General features: G+C 39.1%; 1 protein-coding gene and 1 long non-coding RNA gene across 2 annotated transcripts in view; one reads left to right on the forward strand and one right to left on the reverse strand.

Moving 5' to 3' along the window:
- Positions 1-25,075, reverse strand: part of TRPM6 (transient receptor potential cation channel subfamily M member 6) — a 120,013-nt gene that overhangs the window by 35,197 nt on the left and 59,741 nt on the right. The window contains exons 21-28 of the mRNA XM_072992227.2: positions 22,697-22,948; positions 21,502-21,676; positions 19,664-19,778; positions 18,271-18,470; positions 14,879-15,011; positions 11,838-12,952; positions 9,482-9,588; positions 3,219-3,345 (exon numbers count right to left, since the gene is read on the reverse strand). Coding sequence (XP_072848328.2) covers positions 3,219-3,345; positions 9,482-9,588; positions 11,838-12,952; positions 14,879-15,011; positions 18,271-18,470; positions 19,664-19,778; positions 21,502-21,676; positions 22,697-22,948 — 2,224 coding nt within the window. The remainder of the gene's footprint in view (positions 1-3,218; positions 3,346-9,481; positions 9,589-11,837; positions 12,953-14,878; positions 15,012-18,270; positions 18,471-19,663; positions 19,779-21,501; positions 21,677-22,696; positions 22,949-25,075) is intronic.
- Positions 15,003-17,928, forward strand: LOC144586605 (uncharacterized). The gene is made up of 2 exons (XR_013541522.1): positions 15,003-15,885; positions 16,635-17,928. It is a non-coding gene; the product is annotated as an uncharacterized LOC144586605 (long non-coding RNA).

A 25,075-nucleotide genomic window follows, 5' to 3' on the forward strand; every position in this document is an offset into this window, starting at 1 on the left:
CAGTGAATCATCAGCTCGTGAGCGAGAGGAATTTAACAGAATAGACTGAGGACTTAAAAAAAAATCAGGGCCGGAGTTACTGAAGGAATATAACGATATTTTTTTGGAGAGACTGGCTCCCTGTGTTTGCTGTGTTCAGACTATCTAATTGGGACTATCTGAATTTGCTGTGGATTCTGATAATATTGCTATAATATCTGGATAAGGATACTATCTGGACAATATCTGGACAAGGAGGGGAGGACATTTCTAGGGGTTTTTTGGTTTGTTGATAAATTGTGGAATCAAAAAAATATTATTTACACAAACTATATGTACTGGAGAGATGGAAATGACCTCCGAAATGTTGGGAATTTTGCCAGATAATGAATGGCTGGTTACTATGCAAATGACAATAATAACAGGATTCCAGCAGGTAAATGAGCACCTTAACCAGGTGGAAGATCTTATTAAAGGGAAATCAGCAGAGGTAAAACAACAGTTAAATGAAATGGCCCTAACTCCAAAACAATTTATACCGAGAGCTATGCCAGGTACTATAGATGAGAGTAAGAGGTACTCTGTGAGCTACTCAGCTATAATAGCCAGAAAAGGTGATGTTAAAAATCAAACTACTGTCCTGTACTCAATTTTATTTTCCCGAAACAGGAAGAAAACAGAGTTACAGAAACAAGAGAAGGGCACTGAGAAAATATAGGAAGTGCTAGAAATGGAGAACTTTCCAGGCAGGCTGAATGCACGTAAAAGACAGAAGGAAATTGAAAGAGGGGATGTATTTTATAATTGGTCTCAATTTCCTGATAGAGTTGAAATAACTTACATTTAAATTTAAATATGAATATAAGATGATATTTAGAGGGTAACCAAATTGTGTGTGTGTGTGTGTGTGTGTGTGTGTGTGTGTGTGTGTGTGTGTGTGTGTGTGTGTGTGTGTGTGTAGTTGTTTTTTGCACTGAAAAACGAATAGACCATATGCATGTATACTTAATATGAATAGATTGAATGATTGTATACTATGTGTTCTCCTATCTTCAAAACCCTTCTCCCATCCCTTAGACGTCCTTTTACCTTTTGTATTCCCTACCCTATTCCTAGTACTGTAGTTTAAAAAATGAAAAAAAAAAGATTTACACACCTTCTAGAACTGGCACCAAAGAAAGATGTTTGTCTCACTATAAGGGATTGGAATGCTAAAGTAGGGAGTCAAGAAATAAAAGGAACAACAGCTAAATTTGGCCTTGGCGTTCAAAACGAAGCAGGGCAAAGGCTAATAGAGTTTTATCAAGAGAACAAGCTGTTTGTCACAAACACTCTTTTCCAACAACACAAGAGGCGAATCTACACATGGAAATCACCAGATGGGAAATACCGAAATCAGATTGATTATGTTCTCTGCAGCCAAAGATGGAGAAGCTCTATACAGTCAGCAAAAACAAGACCTGGAGCTGACTGCGGTTCTGATCATCAGCTTCTCATGGCAAAACTCAAGCTTAGACTGAAGAAAGTATGAAAAACCACCGGGCTAGTAAGGTATAATATAAACTACCGCACAATTACACTCATTTCACACACTAGCAAAGTTATGCTCAAAATCATACAAGGTAGGCTTCAGCAGTATGTGGACTGAGAACTCCTAGAAGTACAAGCTGGATTTCGAAGGGGCACAGGAACTAGAGACCAAATTGCTGACATGAATTGGATTATGGAGAAGGCCAGAGAGTTCCAGAAAAATATCCACTTCTGCTTCCTTGACTATGCAAAAGCCTTTGACTGTGTGGACCATAGCAAACTATGGCAAGTTCTTAAAGAAATGGGAGTGCCTGACCACCTTATCTATCTCCTTAGAAATCTATAGTGGGACAGGAAGCAACACTTGGAACTGGATATGGAACAACTGATTGGTTCAAAATTGGGAAAGGATTACAACTTATTTAACTTATATGCAGAATACATCATGCAAAAGGCTGAACTGGAGAAATCCCAAACTGGAATTAAGACTGCCAGAAGAAATATCAACAACCTCAGATATGCAGATGATACCACTCTGATGGCAGAAAATGAGGATCAATTAAAGAACCTCTTAATGAAGGTGAAAGAGGAGAGCACAAAAATGGTCTGAAGCTCAACATCAAAAAAATAAGATCATGGTGACTGGTCCCATCACCTCCTGGCAAATAGAAGGGGAAGATATGGAGGCAGTGACAGATTTTACTTTCTTGGGCTTCATGACCACTGCAGATGGTGACAGCAGCCACCAAATTAAGGGACCCCTACTTCTTGGGAGGAAAGCAATGACAAACCTAGACAGCATCTTAAAAAGCAGAGACATCACCTTGCCGACAAAGGTCCACATAGTCAAAGCTATGGTTTTCCCTGTAGTGATATACGAAAGTGAGAGCTGGACCATAAAGAAAGCTGACCACGAATAATTTATGCTTTTGAATTGTGGTGTTGGAGGAGGCTCTTGAGAGTCCCCTGTACTGCAAGGAGATCAAGCCTATGAATTCTGAAGGAAATCAACCCTGAGTGCTTGCTGGAAGGACAGATCCTGAAGCTGAGGCTCCAATACTTTGGCCATCTCATGAGAAGAGAAGACTCCTTGGAAAACACCTTGATGTTGGGAAAGTGTGAAGGCTAGAGGAGAAGGGGATGACAGAGGATGAGATGGTTGGACAGTGTCATCGAAGCAACCAATATGAATTTGACCCAGCTCCGGGAGGCAGTGGAAGATAGGAGGGCCTGGCATGCTCTGGTCCATGGGGTCACGAAGAGTTGGACATGACTAAATGACTAAACAACAACAAATCCTCACAATCAAATTAAAACAAATACTCTTTTAACATGCATTGTGGGGTGCAATTAGAATAGTAGCACTGTTAGTTCTGCAGAAGAGCAGGTATGCTGCTTTGTTTCCAGATCTCTTTTAAGATTGTTATTGTCTGCATATATCACCAATGCCATCCTATCAACCACTGCAGAACAAAGGCATTACCAATGACACACTCTCTGTGTGTCCTTGTCTCCTATTTTATTAGCAGTCATGTTGGTGTTGTATGACTTTGCTTGCTCCTCCAGACCTGAACCCGCAGGATTTGCACATTCTTCATAAGAACCTGTAACAGTCTGTCTCCAGAATGAGTTCTCTGAGAAGGATCCCTGTAAGCCATTTATAGCCCCTGGTTGGTATTGTGCATCTTTATTGGTTTAAGATTACATACCTAGCTCATTGAAGTGAGACACATTTAGCCAATTAGTTCTGTGTTCCTGTTCATCCCCTAAAATTCTGGTCTCCCATGGCTCTGAACTAACTTGGGTGCTTTGTGGACAACTGTCTACTGTGATCATCTGCCAAAGAGAAGGAAAAAAAAGAAAAAGAAAAAGAATTATCAGTCTAAGACCACATGCCATTGAACATAAGTTATATTTATCATGGTTTGACACGATGGCACTTTCCCCTATTCTGGATATAAAGTTTCCTGCTTCATATAGATAAATGAACACAGATTTTTAAAATGTATTCATTTATTAGGATACATAATGACATGACTTGATATAAATAGAATCAAGGGGGCAGGATGCTCATCCCTAATGTTTCCAAAGTCAAAGCCAAGGTTTTAATTAAAACATGTTCCGTCTACCAAATGATAAAATCCAGTGAAGCGCAAAGCAACTGGATTCTGTTCTCTAAAATTCCTGATCATCCATTATACCTGTTATATCTTGAAAATTCATAACATGACCCCTTCAGAGCAAAAGATTTTTAAAAAATCTCTGTTAGTTAAAGGAATCATATGACTGGTCCGAATAAGGTTTTAAAGGTTCCCTTCCAGTTCTGCCATTCTAAGATGATGATGACGAACTCTAGCAATTATTTCTAAATGTACATATATTCATGTAAATTAGCATATGCATCCCGATTTTGGTGTTGTATGTCCTCTTTATAAAGCAGTGTTTCCCAACCTGGGGGTCAAGATGCTCAAGTGGGGGACACAACATGTTTCCAGAGGGGTTGCCTTACATGTGTTGCAGCCCTTGTTAATAATTTATTCAGTGTATTCGTGAAGGCTTTCATACCCGGGATCTAATGGTTCTTGTGGGTTTTTTGGGCTCTTTGGCAATGTTTTGAAGGTTGTTCTTCCTAACGTTTCGCCAGTCTCTGTGGTCAGCATCTTCAGAGGACAGCACTCTGTGCTCTGGTGTAGTTTGCTTGGGAGTTGAGTATTTATGGCTGTGAGATAGGCTTTTGTCCTTTTCAGGAGAATGGGTGATTAGTGTGTCTTGTTGTGTGCATGTCACTACACATAAAAGACCAACTAATGACACCCATCAATCACAGTGACAGATAATCTCTCCTCCTTATCAAAACACACCCACAAGAAGACACACTAATCACCCATTCTCCTGCAAATGGTGTCAAATATGGTGTTGTTTAAAGACCATTCGTGCAACCTCGATGATAATCAACTGAGATGGTCTGCCAAGGAGTTGTCTCCTGTAGTTATGTGAACCACTATTGGGAATATATGGTGTAGGTAACACCAATCCCATAAGTCGATGATGAGTTTTTTTTTTGTTGTTTGTTTGTTTGTTTTGGAGGCTGAACAAGGAGGAGGATCTCAAAGTGATATGGAACTTTGGTAATCCATGTAATGCTGTTTTGTTTTTTTTTTACTGCATCACAGCTGAGAGAAGTGAAATTAACTTTGTCTTCTCTCCCTTAACCCCTCATCCCAAGAACTGGCTTTTCATAAACTAGAAGCTTGAGAACTTTAAATAACACTGAACAATTTAACCTATGTGACTGCATCAAGCTGCAAAGGTGGATTACAAATCAAATAACATTCTTACTATGGCTGGATTTACAACTAGAATGCTCTCTGCAGTTCGGGCTGGCTAATAAATTTTGAGAGAAATTTGAGCAATTAGCCTGTTTGTTTTTTATTATTTATGGACTGGAGATAGAGTGTGAGACTCATCACTGATATCCATAATGGAGGTTGATTTTAAGAGTTGTTTTCAGGAATTCCAATTGAACATTGTAAATCAAATCAAGGCCCAAATTTCAGAAGCCAAGGCAGAAATCAAGGTGACACTTTGTGGATTGGAGATGGAAGAAAAGCCAACTGAACCCATTGAAATGACTGAAGAAGTGCTATTGTCAGAGAGAGAGAGAGAGAGAGAGAGAGAGAGACTCTTCTTTTTAGAAAGCAAATGCTCAAAAAGGAGGAAAGGGAGGGGTGGGGGAATGTGGGGGGAAAACATATTGAGATTGTCTTGATGGGAAAGAAGGTGAAGGGGGAGAAATGGGTGAACTTGGGGGCAGAAATTTATGATCAGAAGTCAGATAGATACACTATACTCCAAAGACAGGGCACTGATTATATTGGGATGAAATTAGAAAATCGCAGAGAAAATGCTTTAAAGAGATTTTAAGGATGGCATTTTAATGATGAAATCAGAAATGCTTATGATGATAATTGAATAGAGGGGGATGCAGGTAAAAGAATTCAAAAAAATTATTATGGACATAGTACAATTCAGTATGGGAGTAGGGCATAAGATCAGTTCTAGTCAGAATTATATAATGAATACGTTTGAATGGGAAATACCTCCCCGCATATATGTTAGTTTATTAGTTTAGTTTATTTGATTTATACCCCGCCTATTTGGCCCAACGGGCCACTCTAGGTGGCTATGTTTTGTTGGTTTTATGTTTTTGATTGTCTTAGATGTCTTTGTTTTGTCTGTATGTATGTGTCATAGAAATAAAAAGAGAGAGAGAGAGGTACCACAACTGAAGAGACCTCATCTTGAGTGGGGCGTGTTGTATAACTGAAGTGGTTGACGCCATAAGCCCGAGAAGGTGTTGTACCTGATGGGCCGACACCAAAGTGTGAGGTCAAAATGGTTGAATAGCATTTTTTTAATTTGAGGATTCTTTCTTGCGGGAGAAAGGCTCTGGCTTGAAGGGAGTCGAAACGAGCTCCAATGTAAGTGGTTGTTTGAGATGGTTCTAGGCATGATTTCTTGAGATTTACTTTGAGACCAAGCTCTTGCAGCATATCAAGGGTAATATATGTGGCTCTGATGGCATTGTGATGTGATGTAACAACTATTAGCCAATTGTCTATGTACGGGTAGATGTTGATACCCTGGAGCCAAAGGTATGCGGTGACTGGTGCCATGCATTTTGTGAATGTTCTCAGTGCTGTGGACAGCCCAAAAGGGAGGGTGAAGAACTGATAGATGATGTTGTCGAACCAGAACCGAAGAAGTTTGTGTGATGATACGGATGGATGGAAATATAGAAGTAAGCATCCTGGAGATTGATCAAGATGAACCAATCTCCCTGTGAAAGCAAAGGAATGATAATGTCTAATGTGAGCATTCAAAAACATTGGGGTCGAATAAATTTATTAAGAATTCTGAGATTGGGTGTAGGTCGAAGTCTTCCATCCTTTTTGGATACAGTAAAGTACTGTGAAAAAAATCCATTATTGATATCATGTGAAGGGACTTCGATAATGGCTTGTATCTGTAGAAGGAGACTTCTTCCTGAAGAATTGTTGACAATTTTTGATTTTTCCAATTTTTCCAATTGGTGGAGACAATCTGAATTCATAAAGTAACCATGTTTGATAAAAGAAAGGACCCTTTTATCTTTGGTTATGGATTGCCATGAATGGAGAAATGAGGTTAATCTACTTTCAAAATAATTATGGAATTGGGAAAAATGTGATAAAAGATTACAGGTACTGCTTACCCTTTTTCTGGGGTTGCCGAAAGGACTGTCGATGCTGTTGCTGTTGGTTTTGAAAGGATGACGGTGCCGATGTTGATTGTCCTTGAAATTGTTTATCAGTTACCTGTGGTCTGTACTGATGAAACTGATGGAATTGTTGGTAAGGCTGTTGATAGAAAGGCTGTCAACGGAATTGTGGGCACTGTTGGAATCTATACTGTTGTTGAACCAAATAGGACCGAGCAGTTTTATGTATTTTGTGTAAGTTTTCCATAAGGTCATCTGTTTTTTGATTAAATAGTCAGAACCATCAAATGGTAAGTCCTCAGTCCTTGATTTGGCATCATTGGAGAAGCCAGTGGATCTAAGCCCTGCATGACGTCGAAGCACAATAGAAGTGGTCAGTGACATCGGCAGTATGTCAAGATGCAATGTGTCGCTGCTTGGCAAGACTGGAAGCTTCTGCATAGATGTTCATCACTTCTGTCTTTACTGATTCCAGGGCCAATTCAAGAATAGGGAGAATTTTACTCCAAAGTTGTTTTTTGTATGCGCCCATTGCTGCCTGGTAATTCAAAACTCGAAGGATGAAGGAGGTGAGTGAATGTGGGCATCTTCCTAGTATATCTAGCTTTCTACCCTCTCTATTGGTAGGCGCTACTGAAGATTTATTACGGGCTTTAGACTGATTGGACTCAACAATTATCGAATTAGGTGTTGAGTGTTTTGACAAAAATCCGGTATCTGGTCCATGTGTTTTATAGTGATTTTCCATGCCTCTGGGTATCTGTAAAGAAGATGGAGGTTTATCCCATGACTCCTTGATTAATTCCTGAGTGAGATCATCAAAAATTAAATCTGGTTTGGAAGGTGGAGGCTCTTCGATATGAAGTTGGAAAGATTTAGCCATTTTAGATACTAATTGAGAGTATGATGTAAAGTCTTCGGAAGCTGAAGGCGGATGATATTCGGTAACGTCTGATGTTGGTGTCGGTAAATTACACAGTGATTCTTGAGAGGTATCGGAATTTAACTCTTGACTAGATAGTGAAGATGAAGAAGGTGATTGATCTCTAGGTCTTGGTGTACTCGGTACAGCTTGAATTTGTTGTATTGGAGGAAGCTGGTATGTAGACTGCCTTTGTGGATCAACAGAGGGAGGTGGTCCCTTGTAGGTAGTAGTCACTTGCAAAGATGGGTGGGCTTTAGAAGAGTGTTTGGGTATTTTAGCGTGAGAGTTTTGAACTGTAGTCGAGGAAAACTTAAGTGTTGGTTTAGGTGGAAGAGTGGGATAATCTGATAGGTATTGTTGAGATCAATGGTGTCGTCAAGGTGGAGATGGAGATATAGAAGGTGAGTACTGGGATGAATATGGTAGTGAGTAGCGGACCCTTTTGGGTTCATCATAATATAACTGTTCCTGAGGATATTCAATCAGGTAAGGATCATGGTAGTAGTATTTCTCTCTCCCCTCAGCCCGAGCATGATGTTGGGGCTGTTCAGTGAAATAATAATATTCTCGATGAGGAGGATCGTATTGTGGGGGAGAAAGATGTCTCCTTTTCTCCTTATGTTTTCTTGGGGAGTTATGTGGTAATTCTGAGCCTGATATCTCAATATGGATTGCCCACCCTGATGATGCAGGGCTTGAATGGGCCGATGCTTGGCTGGATTGTGTCTCAGCCACAGAAAGGCAAACACTCAGTGACCTGCTGCCAGTAGAGATTGCAACCTGTGCTGGCATGAGATGGTTCTTCTCTCTCTGAAATGGATCCCGGTGCATCCCTAGAAGATTCTTCCAAGATTGGTGATGGAAGCGTAGTCTGTGGTGGGTCAATCCAGGTCGATTTAATAGTCTTTCTAGCTTTTTATATGTTTTGTCCTTCTTCTTTTGAGAAGAATCTGGGTGTCGAGTTGAGGATTTCAATGTCGATCCCAACTTCAATTTCGACATTGGTTTTGATTTCTCCTTGGTGTGTGGAGGAGGAGTCATCGGAATGGGAGACAGCATAGATGAAACTTGTCACTCAACCTGTGGATCTGGTGATTGTGTCCCTTCCATGGAAGTTGGGTGAAGGGATTTTTCCCAGAGGTACGATCTGAGTCTTTGGAGACAAAGCTTCAGAGCAGGTTTGGTCAGCTTCTTACAGGCAACACAGGAGTGCGTAGGGTGTTGCTCTCCAAGACAGAAGAGGCACTTATCGTGCCCATCAGTTAACAAGATTTTATTAGAGCACACCACACACCATTTAAACAGGCCTGGGGTGGTCATAAAGATTGGGTAAAACAGCAGGAAAAATGGTTGAGAATGTGGGGGAGGTAAAACGTGGTTAAGAAAAAACTGGAAAGAACTCACAGGGGAATGTCAGTGAACGTAAAATCAATAATCAGGAATGGAAGTTGTTAATTAGAAGTAGAATAAGCTGAATCAAGATGATTAAAGTGCTAAGTCTAAAAATTGCTCTCTCTCTCTATCCGAAACAAGTCAGAATGACGAGGTGGAAAAAAAGAACTGAGGGGAATCTAGGATGGGCGGAGCATGCACTCCATGGGGGAACATCCCACTAAAGATGTATCTTTAAGTTCTAGAATCTTCTGAGACATTCAGCGCAGGCACAGAACAACCCAATTGTGTGCAATCACAGAGGCCACAATGAAGAACCTTGACCTGAGCTTTCATTTTCCTTGAACAAAAAAGTTACAATACTAATGTGAAATTCAAATTTTGTTGATACTTACTGGTACCTGAAGAGTTTTCTGTTTCTTCTTCAAAGACTTTCTTTCTCTTCTTCCAGATCTTGCTTTTGCCCGTACTGACTGACATAGCTCCACAGATCTTGATAGTTCTAAGGAAAAAGGCACGGAAAACAGCCACATTGATAAGTCAAATAAATTATTTTGGAAAAAGAAATGACTTTTAGTGCAATCTTAGGTGTGCCTGCTCAGAAATAAGTCTCACTGAATTCCGGAAAGCTTCTTAATTCTGGGACAACGGATTGCAACTTTACAGGACTTTCACACCTAGTCATTGCTCTACCATGATGTTACAGCTGGTACAACGGAGTCACCAACATAACGGTTGAAATCCCGTGGCTTAGCCTAGTTAAGTCTCACTAGCACTTATGGAGAAGAATCCATATTTCTTTGAACCCAAATTTCCTTGTTACAAAAACAAAAGTTACGACCTGAATCATGATCATGTTGGGAATGTGGGGAGGTAATGTTGTGAAGCTGACAGATATAATGACAGTTTTAGCAATTAAAACTTCAGGTCCAGTATCACAGAAGGGAGTTCTAGAATTAACAAATCCCTGTCCCATAATTTGTCTGTGCTGCCTCCTGCCAGCTTGAGAACTCTCAGTCCCATCATTCAGCCTGGGGAATTTCTGCTGAATGATGGAACTGGGAGTCAATTAATTCTGAAAAACCCATCTCTTAGCCACTATCTTGATAAACCCCACAAGCATAGCACTGGCTGTTCTGCAAGGGGAGGGTGGGTTTTCTTCCTGGAGAGTTGCATTTCCACAACAGCAATGAATCTACAAACACTGAAGTCCTACCTTACGACCTTTTTGATTTGAAAGAGGATTGCATAAAAAACACTGAATGGTGCATCTACTTCCAGAGAAGCACACAGAGATAGTCAGTTGGGTATCAAAGTTCTACATCAAAGTTAATTGAAGAGGCCAACTTGGATCAGTAAACGCCAATTTTAAATAAGTGAAGCTGACAGTAAGTGCTTGCTTTTCTTTCTTCAATTGTAAATTTTCAAGCTTTCATTTCTTTAAAAAGCTGCTGCACTTACGTTTTGATAACTGCCAATTAGAGATGGGCATGAAATGAACCACAAAGCAAAAAAAAAAAAAAAGTTGCATCCAAATTGGGCTGTTTCATGATTTGTTTCTGGGCACTTTGGGGAGACATATCTGCCCAGTATGAAATGAAATACCGACTATTAGCCAACTGCTAAAAAAACTCTGGTGGCACCTGTTTTGGGAGGCTATAACTCAGATGTCCATAATTCAATCTTCACCAAATTTGGAGGGAGTGGAGAGGAGATTCAGCCAAATAATTGCTGCAACACTGGTGTCTCCAACTCATGCAGGAACCATTCAACTCCTCTTGGAACTCTCAAATCACACAAACCATGAAATGGTTGATTTAAACAGAAAGTTCATGAAAGTTTGTGGTTTGTGAATAGCTATGAATTACAAACCATAACGAGCTGCCATTTTCCCAGTTTGTGCCCATCTCTACTGCGGATTTATGAAAATATAATTAATCACTTGAAGAGGTTACTCGGCTGAAATAAATATTCATTTCTCACAAAGTTATCTTTATTTTGTTTGCCATAGAACTCTGAACTGGAATATTTGTATGCTTTAAAATTGAGAAGATGACAGGGAAAGGAAGCAGATCTAAGATGGCTCAGAATAAGAATAGAGGGGAATAACTACCCTGTTTCCCCGAAAATAAGACCTAACCTGAAAATAAGCCCTAGTATGATTTTTCAGGATGCTCGTAATGTAAGTCCTACCCCCAAAATAAGCCCAAGTTAAGTGAAATCCCACCCTCCATCATTGTGCACCATTGTGCAGCAACCAGAAGATGACATGACTCTATTTGAATAAATGTAGATTGTTGAACATGACAAAAATAAAACATCCCCTGAAAATAAGCCCTAATGCATTTTTGGAGCAAAAATTAATATAAGACCCTGTCTTATTTTCAGGGAAACACGGTAACTCAAAACCAGAACCCAACAATGACTAGAACCATGAAAACTAAATAGATCTGAAAACCCTAAAGCTTTTTACTGGAAAATGCTTTTCTGCATAGCAATATGCATTTCTTTTTTAAAAACATCTATATTCTACCTTTCATCAAAGTTCTAGGTGAATAACAAAAACAGAGAAAAAATACAAGCATCATTTTAAAAACCTAAAACATTAAACACAGAAAATGTTACAAGATAATTTGTAAAATGTCAGGGGGGGGGAGAGAGAGAGAGACAGCAGCAGAGGACTGTGAGATGAAATCATACAAGCAACAACAAAACTAATTAGATAGCACTGACAAAACAGCATGTTATTGCCTTTTATCTTGCAGGCTTTCCTCACTTTCTCTGCAGTGTGGGAGCAAAAGCCACTTCCTTCTTGAAAGGACCAGTTCTTCCTAAGTGAGCCGATCAAGACTGATGCACTGCGCTGAAGACGAGACTGTGAGCAATCACTACTGTACCCTGATTTGTCAGAGCTGTGGCAGAATAATTTGGATTTCTTTATTGGCTTGTGCTGAGGACTAGAACTGTGGTCATAATGATCAGCAGGATATATGCTTGGCTGCTGCCTTGGGCTGCTACTTTCAAAACCCTTTTCATCATCATCCGAGAATCCCCAATTTACATAACCTCCTCCTGGTTCCTCATGATGAGAAGGTTGAGAGATGTCATTGACCATGCTAGGAACACTCTGGAACACTGGAACACAGTGTCCAGAAACAGTCTCGCCAACCACCTCAGATGATGAAAATTCCACTCCTTGGCTGATAACTGGCTTTCCTGTAGCATCAGCAGCAACACTGTTTACATTCAGCTGAACATGTGTGCCATCATGCTTGGTTTGGTGGTTAACCTTCAGTCTATTTTCTCTAAGCTCATTCAGAGAGCATGAAAAGGCGAAATCTAAGCCAACGTCTTCAGAGGATCCTTGTTGACCAGAAGGAATGAGAAGAAACTGTCCAAATCTAGGGGTTGATTTACTCTCTGATGATACCCCTGAGGTTAGAGTATCGCTTTTCATCTCCTGACACTTATCAGTCACTTCGATCTCATGGTAATCTAGGGCACTGAGGATGTGTTGACCAAGTCTTGATAGCCAATGGCTTGGTGCCAAGCTTTTCTGAAGAGAAGGTGGCATGCTGTAATAACTGTAATTATTGCTCATACTTTCCAGAACACTCAAAGCATTCGAATTCACAGCATTGCTCCAACTATGAGGAAGCTTCCTACAGGCTTGATATTTCTTATCCGCAAGACGGGCCTCCTCAACTTGCAAAGTATCCACAGCTGAGATGACTTTCAGAGTATCGACCGTTAAAACAGAGAGGTCCTGTAAATGTCCTAGCTGGCTGTCCAGTGCAAGCAAAGCATCTTTAATGTAAAATACTTTCTCATACACTTCCTTCAGTTGTGAAAACATTTCCTCAACCCTAGGAGAGAAAAAAGCATATACACTATGAGAAAGTTACTTTTCTGCATGTTTATAGGCTATGAAACAGTCTTAGTTTTCAGAAATATCAATTTTGTTTGGAAATCAGTGTATTTTTTTATTTTTTATTTTATTTGATTTATATCCTGCCTATCTGAACCACCGGATATAGTGTTGGGCTAGGCAACTTGTGGCCCTGCAGAAGTTGCTAGAACTTCTGCTCCTTATCTGGTCTTCTCAGCATAAGAGATCATGGGATCAGCAACCCAGAAGCATCTTGATGTTGACAAGCTGCTCTACCCTGAATTAGTGGAGTAAACATATGAATGCATTCTGCACTTTACTAATCAAGTTCCATGCTCAAGAATCTGTTATAATACACTATCAATCTATAAAGTAAAATAGTTGGCAGTACTTGACTTTCTTTTTTATGGCCCAGAAGGCCTGGATGTAATGGATACACATGCATAAACAGACACAGCTCAGACTTCGTTAGAGAAAATGACACAAAAAGAAATGAGATCACGGAAGGAACAAATTAATGAAATACACTGAATATATAAAGTTCAAGAGAGAAATGCAAAATGCGCCAGAATAATAAGAGTGTATTGTTCTGTGAGCAGGGCAATGGAAAACGGTACATTCTGGAGATCATTTATTCATTGGGTCACCACCGTAAGTTGGAGGGGACTTGATGGTACATAACAATAACAACTGTTATTTCAGTGAATTTGATTGCCTACTATATTGTCTTTTAAAACTCTATGGATCTGTAACAGAACTAATGCATGCAGATGACAACAATTAATAAACAGGAAGGGTTTGGCCATTTGTATGCCCTTGTTTGATTCCTTGCACAGTTCTCATGCAAACACACATGCATGGCAGGTCCCAAGTCTCCCAAAACAACTTCAGCCCTCAACCTCTTTTCATTTAGATTGTGAAATTATACAGTGGTGCCCCGCATAGCGACGATAATCCGTGCAGCCAAAATCATCGCTATGCGGATTCGTCGCTATGCGAAATAAAAAAGCCCATAGGAATGCATTAAAACCCATTTAATGCGTTCCTATGGGCAAAAACCTCACCTTTAAGCGGAAATCCTCCATACGGCTGCCATTTTCGCTGCCCGGTAAGCAAGGAATGGGCGCGAAAACACAGCGGGCGGTCATTTTTTTTACCCGTGGTAAAAAAAATACCACGGGTATTAGCTGTTCTAAAATCATAGCTATGCGAAAATCGGTAAGCAAAACAGCGTACCGATCGTCGCAAAGCAATTTTTTACTATTTAAATCATCGCAATGCAATTGCTTTTGCAATCACAAAAACTTAATCGCTATGTGGATTCATCGTTAAACAGGGCGCCCGTTAAGTGAGGCACCACTGTACTTATACATTAAAAAGTCCAGTCCATAAGTTAGCTGGGATAAATGCTTCCTTCCTTCATCAGAGGCCTCTATTTTGATCACTGGCAGCTTAGTTGAGTAACGTCAGGGAAGCTTTCAAAGACTTCATCAGAACAAAATAGGTTATGCATTACTGATAGTCAAGACTCTTAAAAGATACTATGATGGTTGATCAAAACCAGCATAGCAGATTGGAGAATCTGCAGCCTTCGGTAATAGTGTGGCAGACCACTGGTTCTTTATCCCTGCCATACAAGGTGCTGTATACTTAGACAATGGAATATGTTTTCATCTTGAAAATACTCAAGGAGATCAAAAAGTTGACTTTTCTCTAGAGCATCTGTTAATCAATATAAAGTGGCATATGAACAACAATGCTTCTCAGCATTACAATCCTGAATATATTTAATTCCATCTGTTTAAACACTTCAGATTTTGAACGTCAATTTATTTTCACATGACTAGGAAATTTCATACAAGTTGCAGTACAACCAGTATTGCCACAGGATCAGCCTTTTTACCTTTCAGTTGTAAAACGAATCCTCTCACTGTCACTGGAATGCAGACTCTCATTCTTCTCATGAAGGTACATTTCCACACACTGCTCTTCAAAATCATGAAGTCTTTTTAGTTCTTCGTCACTCAGGTACAGCTCTGGGTTACAGCAGTAAGAAGTACATTTTAACCACAGTGATGCAGAGACTTACATCTCAGGGTCAAATTACATGTGATGCTAAACCTGTTATTTGCAGTCTAGGATGGAGAAGAATGTTGTTGGATTGGGGAGTCTCGCATCAAATAGATTTTAACAGCTCCTGACTACAGTAAAATGCTGGTGGGGTTCAAAAAAATGTAACAAGATGGAGACTGTAAGATTTTCATATCCTTACTTATGGTGATATATGGGTGAAAAAAGAGAGAGGAAGCGGAAATAAAATAGGGACTATGGCATGTAGAGAATAGCTCTGTCATCCCAGCACAACAGGCCATTTGCAACTTGGCACCAAAGAAATGCTACAATTGAGCCAAATAGCAGATTCAAACCTCCATCTAGAGATCGTTAACAAATATATGGTATTTGTAACAGGCCTTATCAAACTTCTGTGGCACATTGTCACCCATTCTAGAACACATTTGAATCAGTTTCTCTCCATTTTTTGTAATAAACACGTCCGTGTTTTTTTAAAGGACGCAGGTCTGAAGATTATATATATACTTGTTAGTCCTTGGTAGACCCCACATGGTCTTATTACAGCTGAAATCCTTAGCTTCCAAAGCTGGGAAGACAAATAATTGCCATCCCTCATTTAATGGCTGGAAGACTGTAACGCTGCATTAATGTGTCTTCTATGGATGCCAGGGACGATTTTGTTTTTTATTTTTGTACACAGCTAGCTTATAGTAATGAATATGTCACCACATCAGTCATATCTTCCATATTTCCACTTTCCTTCCCCCTTTTCCCCTTTGTTTCTTTTCTCCTTCTTTTTCCTGCTTTTTATTTATATTTTTAAATAAACAATAATAGGTAAAGGTAAGGTAAAGGTAAAGGTTCCCCTTGACAATTTTTGTCCAGTCGTGTCCGACTCTAGGGGGCGGCGCTCATCCCGCTCTTCAGGCCATAGAGCCAGCGTTTGTCCGAAGACAATCTTCCGTGGTCACATGGCCAGTGTGATTTAGACACGGAACGCTGTTTACCTTCCCACCGAGATGGTACCTATTTATCTACTCGCATTTGCATGCTTTCGAACCGCTAGGTTGGCGGGAGCTGGGACAAGCAACGGGCGCTCACTCCGTCGCGTGGATTCGATCTTACAACTGCTTGGTCTTCTGACCCTGCAGCACAGGCTTCTGCGGTTTAGCCCACAGTGCCACCACGTCCCAGAGAATAAAAGTAACAGTGGCTAAAAGGTGTAGTAAAACCATCTATGGCAAAGGCAGTGTAACAGCAAAAACTAAAATTTCATTTTTTATTCAGACAGCCTACAAGTTTGGATAGTCTTTAACCTACTTCCTTGCTCAACTAAGTGAAAACAAATGCTGCTTCATTTCCTGAAAGGCTGAAGTAGGCCAAAACTGAATTAGTTGAAAATATATTTTAAAGAGAAATTTCCTTGCCCCCATACAGTACAAATGACCAATTCAGCTCTTCCTGTTGATTTGAAATGGGCTCTGGAAACTGGCACATCAATTCATAGTAGAGTTGGAAAGGGGAATGGAAAATAAAAAAGAGCCTTTTTTTGCTGACTCTTGATTCATTCACTTAAACAATAATAGTTTTTAGCAATTAAAAAAAATAAGGATTTCAGTCATTACTGAGGGCATGTGTGTTTCTGTTTCTTAACTACTGCCCTTATGGGCTGCTATAACTCGCCCTCACAATTCATTTAGGAAAAAAATTACCTTTATTATTTTCACAATACTGTTGTTCTGAAAATATTAGTGGTGATTACATAAAAAATGTAAGATAGCAAGTAAAAGTTGAATTTGCATAGTTTAACATATAGATAAGTCCTTCTCACACCTCGATAAATCAATTATATATTGACCCAATAGATTGCAACCTAATTGCAAGTCATATATGATCTCATAAGGAATTAATCGGGTGCTACAGAAGCATATTTGCACTCAGATACCACTAGGTGGTGCTAACTTCTTACATCTCACCTCTTCTACTCGGATGCATCCAGAAAATCTACTACGCTCATACCTGATGTGCTAAACCAGAAACAACTAGGGAGTGCAGGCTAGAGGGAAGAGTTTCAGCTGTTCTGTCACACAGAAATTCCTGTGAAGTCATACTGACTCACTGCACATAGTACATAGAACAACTCTTACCTTTAGGAACAATAAAAGCATTAAGTTACAGAATCTTGATCATAAGTTTTACATTCAGGGGCCAAAATCCTGTTGCTTAGCATAGTGAATGTATTTTTTTCCAACGTATTTAATGTGTTTTGGTTTTTTTGTTATAGTTGTACTATTTTTATTCATTGTTGCAGTCACTGATTGTTATACGCCCAGAATAGTGCTTTGCACTAATGAGACAGTTATAAAAATCTAAGAAATAAAATAAAATACATCACACTAGAGTAGGCTCCTTGAATCAACGGGGATTTGGTGAGTCGGCTCCTCCATAAGTTCTACTGATGCAAATGGGCCTACTCCAACTGTGACTTACTATGCTAAGGTTTGTGTTTTTTTTTAATGGGAGAATAATATATGGAGACCAATCTGATATCAGGAATGACAAGATGCAAAGGTAAAGGTAAAGTTTCTCCTTGACATTTTTAGTCCAGTCATGTCCGACTCTAGGGGGCGGTGCTCATCCCATTTTCAAGCCATAGAGCGAACGTTTGTCCAAAGACATTTCCGTTGTCACGTGGTCAGTGTGACTAGGGAACGCTGTTTTACCTTCCCACCGAGGTGGTACCTATTCATCTACTCGCATTTACATGCTTTCATACTGCTAGGTTGGCAGGAGCTGGGTCAAGCAACAGGAGCTCACTCCATCGCGTGGATTCGATCTTACGACTGCTGGCCTTCTGACCCTGCAGCACAGTCTTCTGCGGTTTAACCCGCAGCGCCACAAAAATCAGGGTCAAAACCTCCAGGGAACATGGTTCTTCTCTCAAATGATGTATGGTAGCTCCCTGTTCTGTCTTTTAACAAAACACTCGTTTTTCTAAAAGTGTTCTTTTAAAAAGAAAGTAACTTTCTAGTCACTTCCAGTTTCATTTGAAGGGGGGACTTACATATTCCAGAGTCCTGGGCCAGAAAAAAAAATGGCTCTCAGAGCTTTCTTTCACCTGGTGTGTACATATAGGTAGGTAGATTTGGAGTCGACTCACACCCGCTGTATGTTTTGGTCTTTATGGAAGAAATACAAGGACAACGTTCAGGCTATGCTTACTCAGTTCAACATGCTCTTCTTCTTGATCCAATTCATTTGGCAGCCGGCGATGACAGAGGTGATTTACAAGGATGCCAATATGGCTCAGTATGATGAATGGGGGTGGTAGCCATGGTTTTTCATGATACGTCATGATGTATCGGTAACGGTTGTACTTCCAGAGTTTGTCTGATATGGACTTCATATCAAAATAAACATTACTGTCAATTGCAGGGGGAAAGAGGGAAGAGAGAGAAGTCCATATGATATTTTCCTAAATAATTTTTTAAAATACCTGCATTCAAGTATTCTTTAATTATTATTTAAAATAAGGTAATGAAATAAGGACAAAACGTTGACTAAATGAAGTGTATAGGGATAAGAAACTTGCACAAAGGCTGGGATTTCAAAGTTTGTCATAGATGTGGACACCCATTTCATACTAACTGGCCATAGCTATAATTGTCATAAAGATTTTACTAAGAAAACCTCTTAACTCTTATGGCCTGTTTCTCTGAGCTGCAACAGAGAGTCATACAACTAAGAAGAAATATTCTTCAGTTGACATACAGAGAATTTCCAACATACCTTATTTTCAATACATATACTGTTCCACTTTATGTTATATAGCATATGGGTAACTCTTAAAAGGCCAAAAGTAGGGATAGACATTTGTGGCCTTCCAGATGGTGTTGGACCTCAATTCCCATTAGCCTTTGTCAGCTGAGCTAATGGTAAGGGATCATGGCCACTGTGGTCCAACATCACCAGAACGGCCATAATTGTTCAGCTCTGCTTTAGACTGTTCAGCTGAGTCTAAACTAGCTGTATGAAACGGTTGTCCACTCAGTCTGAAACTTTTCTTTTGTCCCTAAACTTCTGAAAATAATTCCTGAAGTTATATCCCAATTGTGATTTGTTACAGATAAACAAGAATTTACTGAGTATTCAACAAAGGCATTTGCAAGACAATAAGAGATGGCATCTACTTCCAGTTAAACTAGACTTTGAGAGAAATTGCTGTTTTTTTCCTTTCATAACAGGATTTCCCCAGACATGAAAATGAAGCCCAGACTTGTTTCAGACTTGAAAATGAAGCCCAGTCAATCATAAGAAAGCATCAGAGATGTAAAATACATAATGGAGCGAATCAGATGCTAAGGGCAAGTCCATCAACACTACATATAAGAGGGAGCACTTCTGGGGAAAGAAAATATAATAAATACACCTTCTTGACAGGAGTCTTCCCTGCTCTCAACATCTTTGTTATGGGCCTTTATATTTCATATTCCCCCTCCTCAGTTTCAACTATTTCTCCTTTTTTGTGAAACCTCTGGGATAGGTCTTTTAATGTAATCCATCCTGTAGAAACACCGGTGGAAATGATACCCGTGGAAATATCCCAGGCACTTACTTGAAGAAAGCTATCAACAGATTGACCATTATGATGTACTGTACAAAAAGATAGACAGCCTGGAGGAACGGTGTGAGGAAGGAACCAGGAGGACAGTCTGAGTCAGATTCACAAGCTGTAAATTCAGTAAGAAGATGCTGTATATTAAACTGGCACAGGAATAGTATGCTGATGAATCATAGATCTTCCATTCAGAGGCAAAGAGCATCAGCCAGGACAAAAATAATAATAAATCTTCACTGACTTTTATAAATGCAGTATCTCCAGAAATCTTAAATAATCTGTTCCATACAATATCTGGATTCTTTCCCCTAAAGTACATGTAACACTGAAGTTTGTTCGAATAATTCTTTTTTATATTAAAACAAAAGAAAGATTTAAAAAATTTGAGACACAGTTGAACTATGCCTTCATTGGGGAGTTTCATGCATTAGAATGCAGATTTTAGTGCAGTCCAAAATAACTATCTCTTCAGTTGCTCTGAGGTCTGTACTCAGGACCACCACCACACTACAAAGCACCTCAATATTATCAAAGATGTCTATAGCCCCTTGATTGTGCACATGGCCTTTTAGGTATTATCTCATACATTCTGCTTACAGTCCTATCAAGTTACTTGATGTTATTTCTATGTTCATAGAATTCATGCATCATTAGCATTATTTCTGTTTTATAAGTAAGTAATTTCATAGGATGACATCTCAAGGATGTTTAATTCCCAAACCACTCTCATTGTGTTTGGAGACCTTACACTCAAGCAAGTAGCATTATAGGATTGCAACCCGAGGCTGAAACAGTTTTGCCAAGGCAACACTAACAGTTCAAGGATGAGAGGGATTTAGATCTTAGCTTCTTCTGTTCACTTGTTAGTGAGTAACAGTTGGGCAAAGGACCAGATATCGGCCTTTCCTCCATATTTTACAGATCATGCATCCATAAAGCAAAGGCCTTTGAAATTATTCCAGAGAGTAATGTGTTCTCCAACACGTGTACCTATATACAGTAATACTGTTAAAATTTTAAAGTGTTCTTATGGACTTTTTGTTAACTTAGACATTAAAGTATTGGTTGACCAAAAAATAGTATTGGAAAAGATTAGCAGCCCAGTTCCTCCTCTGCCTCTCTCCTCTTAAGGTGCTGACTTAATCCTCATACGCTCAGTTATGCATATTCTTCCTCCTGGACTCAGACAAAAGTGCACCACAGCAATATCTTATACACCTGGCTTTCCCTACATTTGATAATCTAATTTGTCCCAGTTCCTGATCCTGGCTTTAAGACTATCCAATACATGTAGGCAGCAATGATACCGTCACCACAGGACTCTACCTGTGAAAAAGAGCAACCACAGAGCTGACAGAAAGGGTGAGAAGCAAGTGTGATTTGCCCAGGATTATCGTTCATCGCAAGTAAGTTGAGAAGTACCATATTTTTTGTTCCATAAGACGCACCTCTCCATAAGACGCACAGACTTCCTCCCCCACTTTTTTTGGGGGGGAAGTGCATCTTATGGAGCAAAAAAATATGGTATCTAATTACTGCTGTTACTTTCAGAGCACGCTGCAGTGAACGGTTAAGAAAATCCCTTACCACTTCTATCCATCCCACCTAATCTGAGTGGTTTCTGTTAACATTTAAGAAAACATGCTGCATAATGATCAGAACTTTTAAAAGTTACTTTTTGGAATACAGTTCTCAGAATCCCCCAGCTAGCTTGGCCCCTGAGAGATGTGGGGTATGTCTGTCTGGCAGCTGTATTCTAGAACAGTAACTTTTCCAGGTCCAGACAGTCATTTACATGAAGGTTGCAAATAGCATTTTGGTGAAAGCAGACCTACCATCAATTTCTCCAGCATATACTTCACCAAATATCATCCAATATGGCTGAAAGACAATATCTCGTGCAAGAGTCCAGGATGGCTGCTCGTGTGGAGAAAGTATTGCTTTTCGGGAAACGCCAAAACTTAGCAAGACTATGGCCATTATAATTACAATATAGAACATGTTTGCTGCCTGCATAACACAGAAAATCGTACACAGTATCAGCATCAAGAGCAGTATCATGTTTAAAGTATGAAATACAAATAGTTCCCAGTGCATAGAGAAGCACTCACTTATTGCTATTACAGTCCATAAAACCACATGTGTATAAATCGTAAATGAACTATAGAAGGGTACAGATCTACTTATGGAAAGACTAACAAATAGAAAAAATTATTTTTACAAAACTGATAAAGGATACATAGGTTGCATTCACACAGAATGATAGGCTATTATTCTGTAGAATCCTGGTTGTGTACTAGTTTACAAAGTGTTTTTCCACATTCCCTCCTGCTAATGCAATGGCAAAACAAACCTAACCTCCAGAACACGGTCAAACAGCCTGAAAAACCTACAACAACCATCGGATCCCGGCCATGAAAGCCTTCAAGAATACATTGACTTTACTAGCTTTAGTCCATCCACTCAGCATTTTCTGTAATAGCAACATCTTGAATTTTTTTAACTTCCACAATGACATTATAATACTGTTAGGGAATTCACAATCACAATGACAAGAAACAACCATGAGGCTTCAACGATGTTTTTGGGTGAGTTTTAAAAACACAGATACAGATATCTGTATCTACATCCATAAGAGCAGGTGGATCTTCTGCGTCCTGGGTTCATAGTAGCCTGGAGCTGAGGACTAGCTACAGAGGATATGAACTTCAGGGGTATCTGGATGTATACTATTAGAAACAATACTGGGCTACATAGCCTTGGTTTGCCCTTGCAGCAGTTCTCAGGAACTTATGATACAATAAGAATAGTTACTTATCAATGCATAGATACATATATGTCTGTACCCTTCTTGCCTCTCCCATACCCTTTCCCACTTCCTGAGAAAATTTTAGTCGTATTTCAAATGTGTTATAATAGCCTGCATGTTTCAGGGAGTCTCTTCGCCCCAATGTAGCTACTAAAGCCATACCAGAAGGGAAAAAAATGGCATCTTCATCAGGGAATGATAACATGTAGTTAAATACTTACCATTTTCCCCATCATTGTCACATATGGACCTGCATGCTGATTCACGGCAAAGAAATCAAGGAGCCTGGCATACCAGAATATTATATCCAGAGAGTAAATTAATCTTCCTGCTGTTAGAAGTGGAGGATCTCTCCAGCGCAAGCCAAAACCAGTCATGAACAAGACGATAGCAATAGTATCTGTAAAATTCCAGTACTCATAAATCCACACTTTCACCTTTTGGCTGAACTTTCCTGGCTCTAAAATGAACACCTAAGGGACAAAGGAAATTTATGAACATAAACATTTAGGAGCATAAAACAACCTTATGTTTTTCTGCACATGAACGGGAATAATTTCCTCCCATTTTCCACTGGTTTCCCCCAGATTGTTCTGGGCCATTGCAGAAGTGTCTACACTAGAGCAATACTATTAGAGGTTTTACCTGATATTATGTGATTTTGTTTGTATAATGCATTTTTATCTTCTGGACCATTGACCATAATAAATAAATACAGGACCTAAGCAAGCACTGCCCTGTGGAGCCCCATAGCTAGTGCACACTGTGGGGTCCAAATCTTCACTACAGAGAGTCCACACTGTCTTTTTTTCAGATTTTTTTTTAAAAAAATTAACATAAGGGGTGACAAAGGAAAAAGGGAGTTTGTGAGGAAGAGGGGAGACAATGACATACTAATATTCAATCTATACCTATTGCCATATCAAATTTTAAATCATTCTATTTACTCTTTTGTGCCTTGTATATAAAGTTCTCATTTCAATATATATGTTCAGCTACTGCCTGTTGATTCAGTCCATTTAAGTCCCATCTTTCTGTTGCCTTTTGCAAGGGTTGATCTTTCATGACTTCTGATAAGATATCCATTTCGGCTATTTCCCGTATCTTTTCAATAAGATCTTCTTGTTCCGGTACCATCGGACTTTTCCAATTTCTAGCATACATAATTCTGGCTGCCGTAATAATGTATATAACTATGTGTTCCTTTGACTTATCTATATTATCGGGTATCATACTTAGTAAAAACAATTCTGGGATTAGTGGCACTTTACAGAGCAAAATTTGTTGTAACATAGCATGTACTCTTTTCCAATATTTTTTCGCTACTCCACATGACCACCACATATGATAATAACTTCCCATTTGTGTTTCACATTTCCAACACTTATTTGATACATCAGTATACATCTTTGACAGTTTTTCTGGGGTCATATGCCACCTATAAAACATCTTATATATATTATCTTTAAAATTAACCGATCTTGTGAGCTTTATGTTATTTTGTCATATTTTCAGCCATTGATCAATATCAATGTTGTGCCCTATGTTTTGTGCCCACTTAATCATAGGTTCTTTAACCGTTTCATCTTGCATTTTAATTTCCAACATATAATTATACATTTTCTTAACAATTTGTTCTTTTGAACCCAATAACAGTTTATCGAAAATCGTTTGCTGTAAGTAGAAACCCTTTATTTTATCTTTTATATATTTAGATTCTAGTTGTATTCTAGGCCACCAGTCTAAATATACATTCTGCGACTCTAGCGCCTCTTTAGACCTTAATTCACCATCCTTTTTTAATAGATCTTGATATCTTAAAAGATTTGCTTTTATCATAAGATTGGGTTGTGTAAAGGCCTCTATCAGTGACACCCATACAGGTATTTTGTAATAAACTTGTTGTATAATCTTTCTCCACATTCCCAGTAAAGCTTTTCTTATCATATGTGAGTTAAAATTCTTTTGTTCTTTGTCCTTTTTATACCACAAATAAGCATGCCACCCTAATTGCAAATCGTGTCCTTCCAAGATAAGTAATCTATCACTTTCTAGTGATCCATTCTTTTATCCAATCTAGGATACAAGCCCTATAATACAGAACCCAGTTAGGAAGACCAAAGCCGCCCCTCTGCTTAGCATCTTCCATTGCCTTAATTTTAATTCTTGTTTTTTTACCTTGCCATATAAATCTCATGATTATCTTATTAAATTCTTTAAAAATGACTGTTTTAATATGATAGGGATTGATTGAAATAAAAATAAGATTTTTGGCAAGATAGTCATTTTAATCGCCGCAATTCTTCCCAGCAAAGATAGTTGTAATTTGTCCCATTTCTCCAAATTGTTCTGTAGCTCCTTCATTAGTTTCATGTAGTTATCTTTGAATAGTGTGCTTGTCTTCTTTGTAATTTGTATTCCTAAATATCGAATTTTCTTCTCCTCTTGGAAGTTTGTCTTCTCTATTAAGAGAGTCCACACTGTCTTCAGCTTTGCTCTCCTCTTCCTCCTAACAAATAGAAAATCCTGTTCTTCCTCTGTCTCCCTTTTATTCTCCTCTTGGTGGAGAGACTTCCTTGATGGGCTTTCTCATCTTCATT

The sequence above is a fragment of the Pogona vitticeps genome, chromosome 2 (assembly GCF_051106095.1).
Source record: "Pogona vitticeps strain Pit_001003342236 chromosome 2, PviZW2.1, whole genome shotgun sequence".
Lineage (NCBI taxonomy): Eukaryota > Metazoa > Chordata > Lepidosauria > Squamata > Agamidae > Pogona > Pogona vitticeps.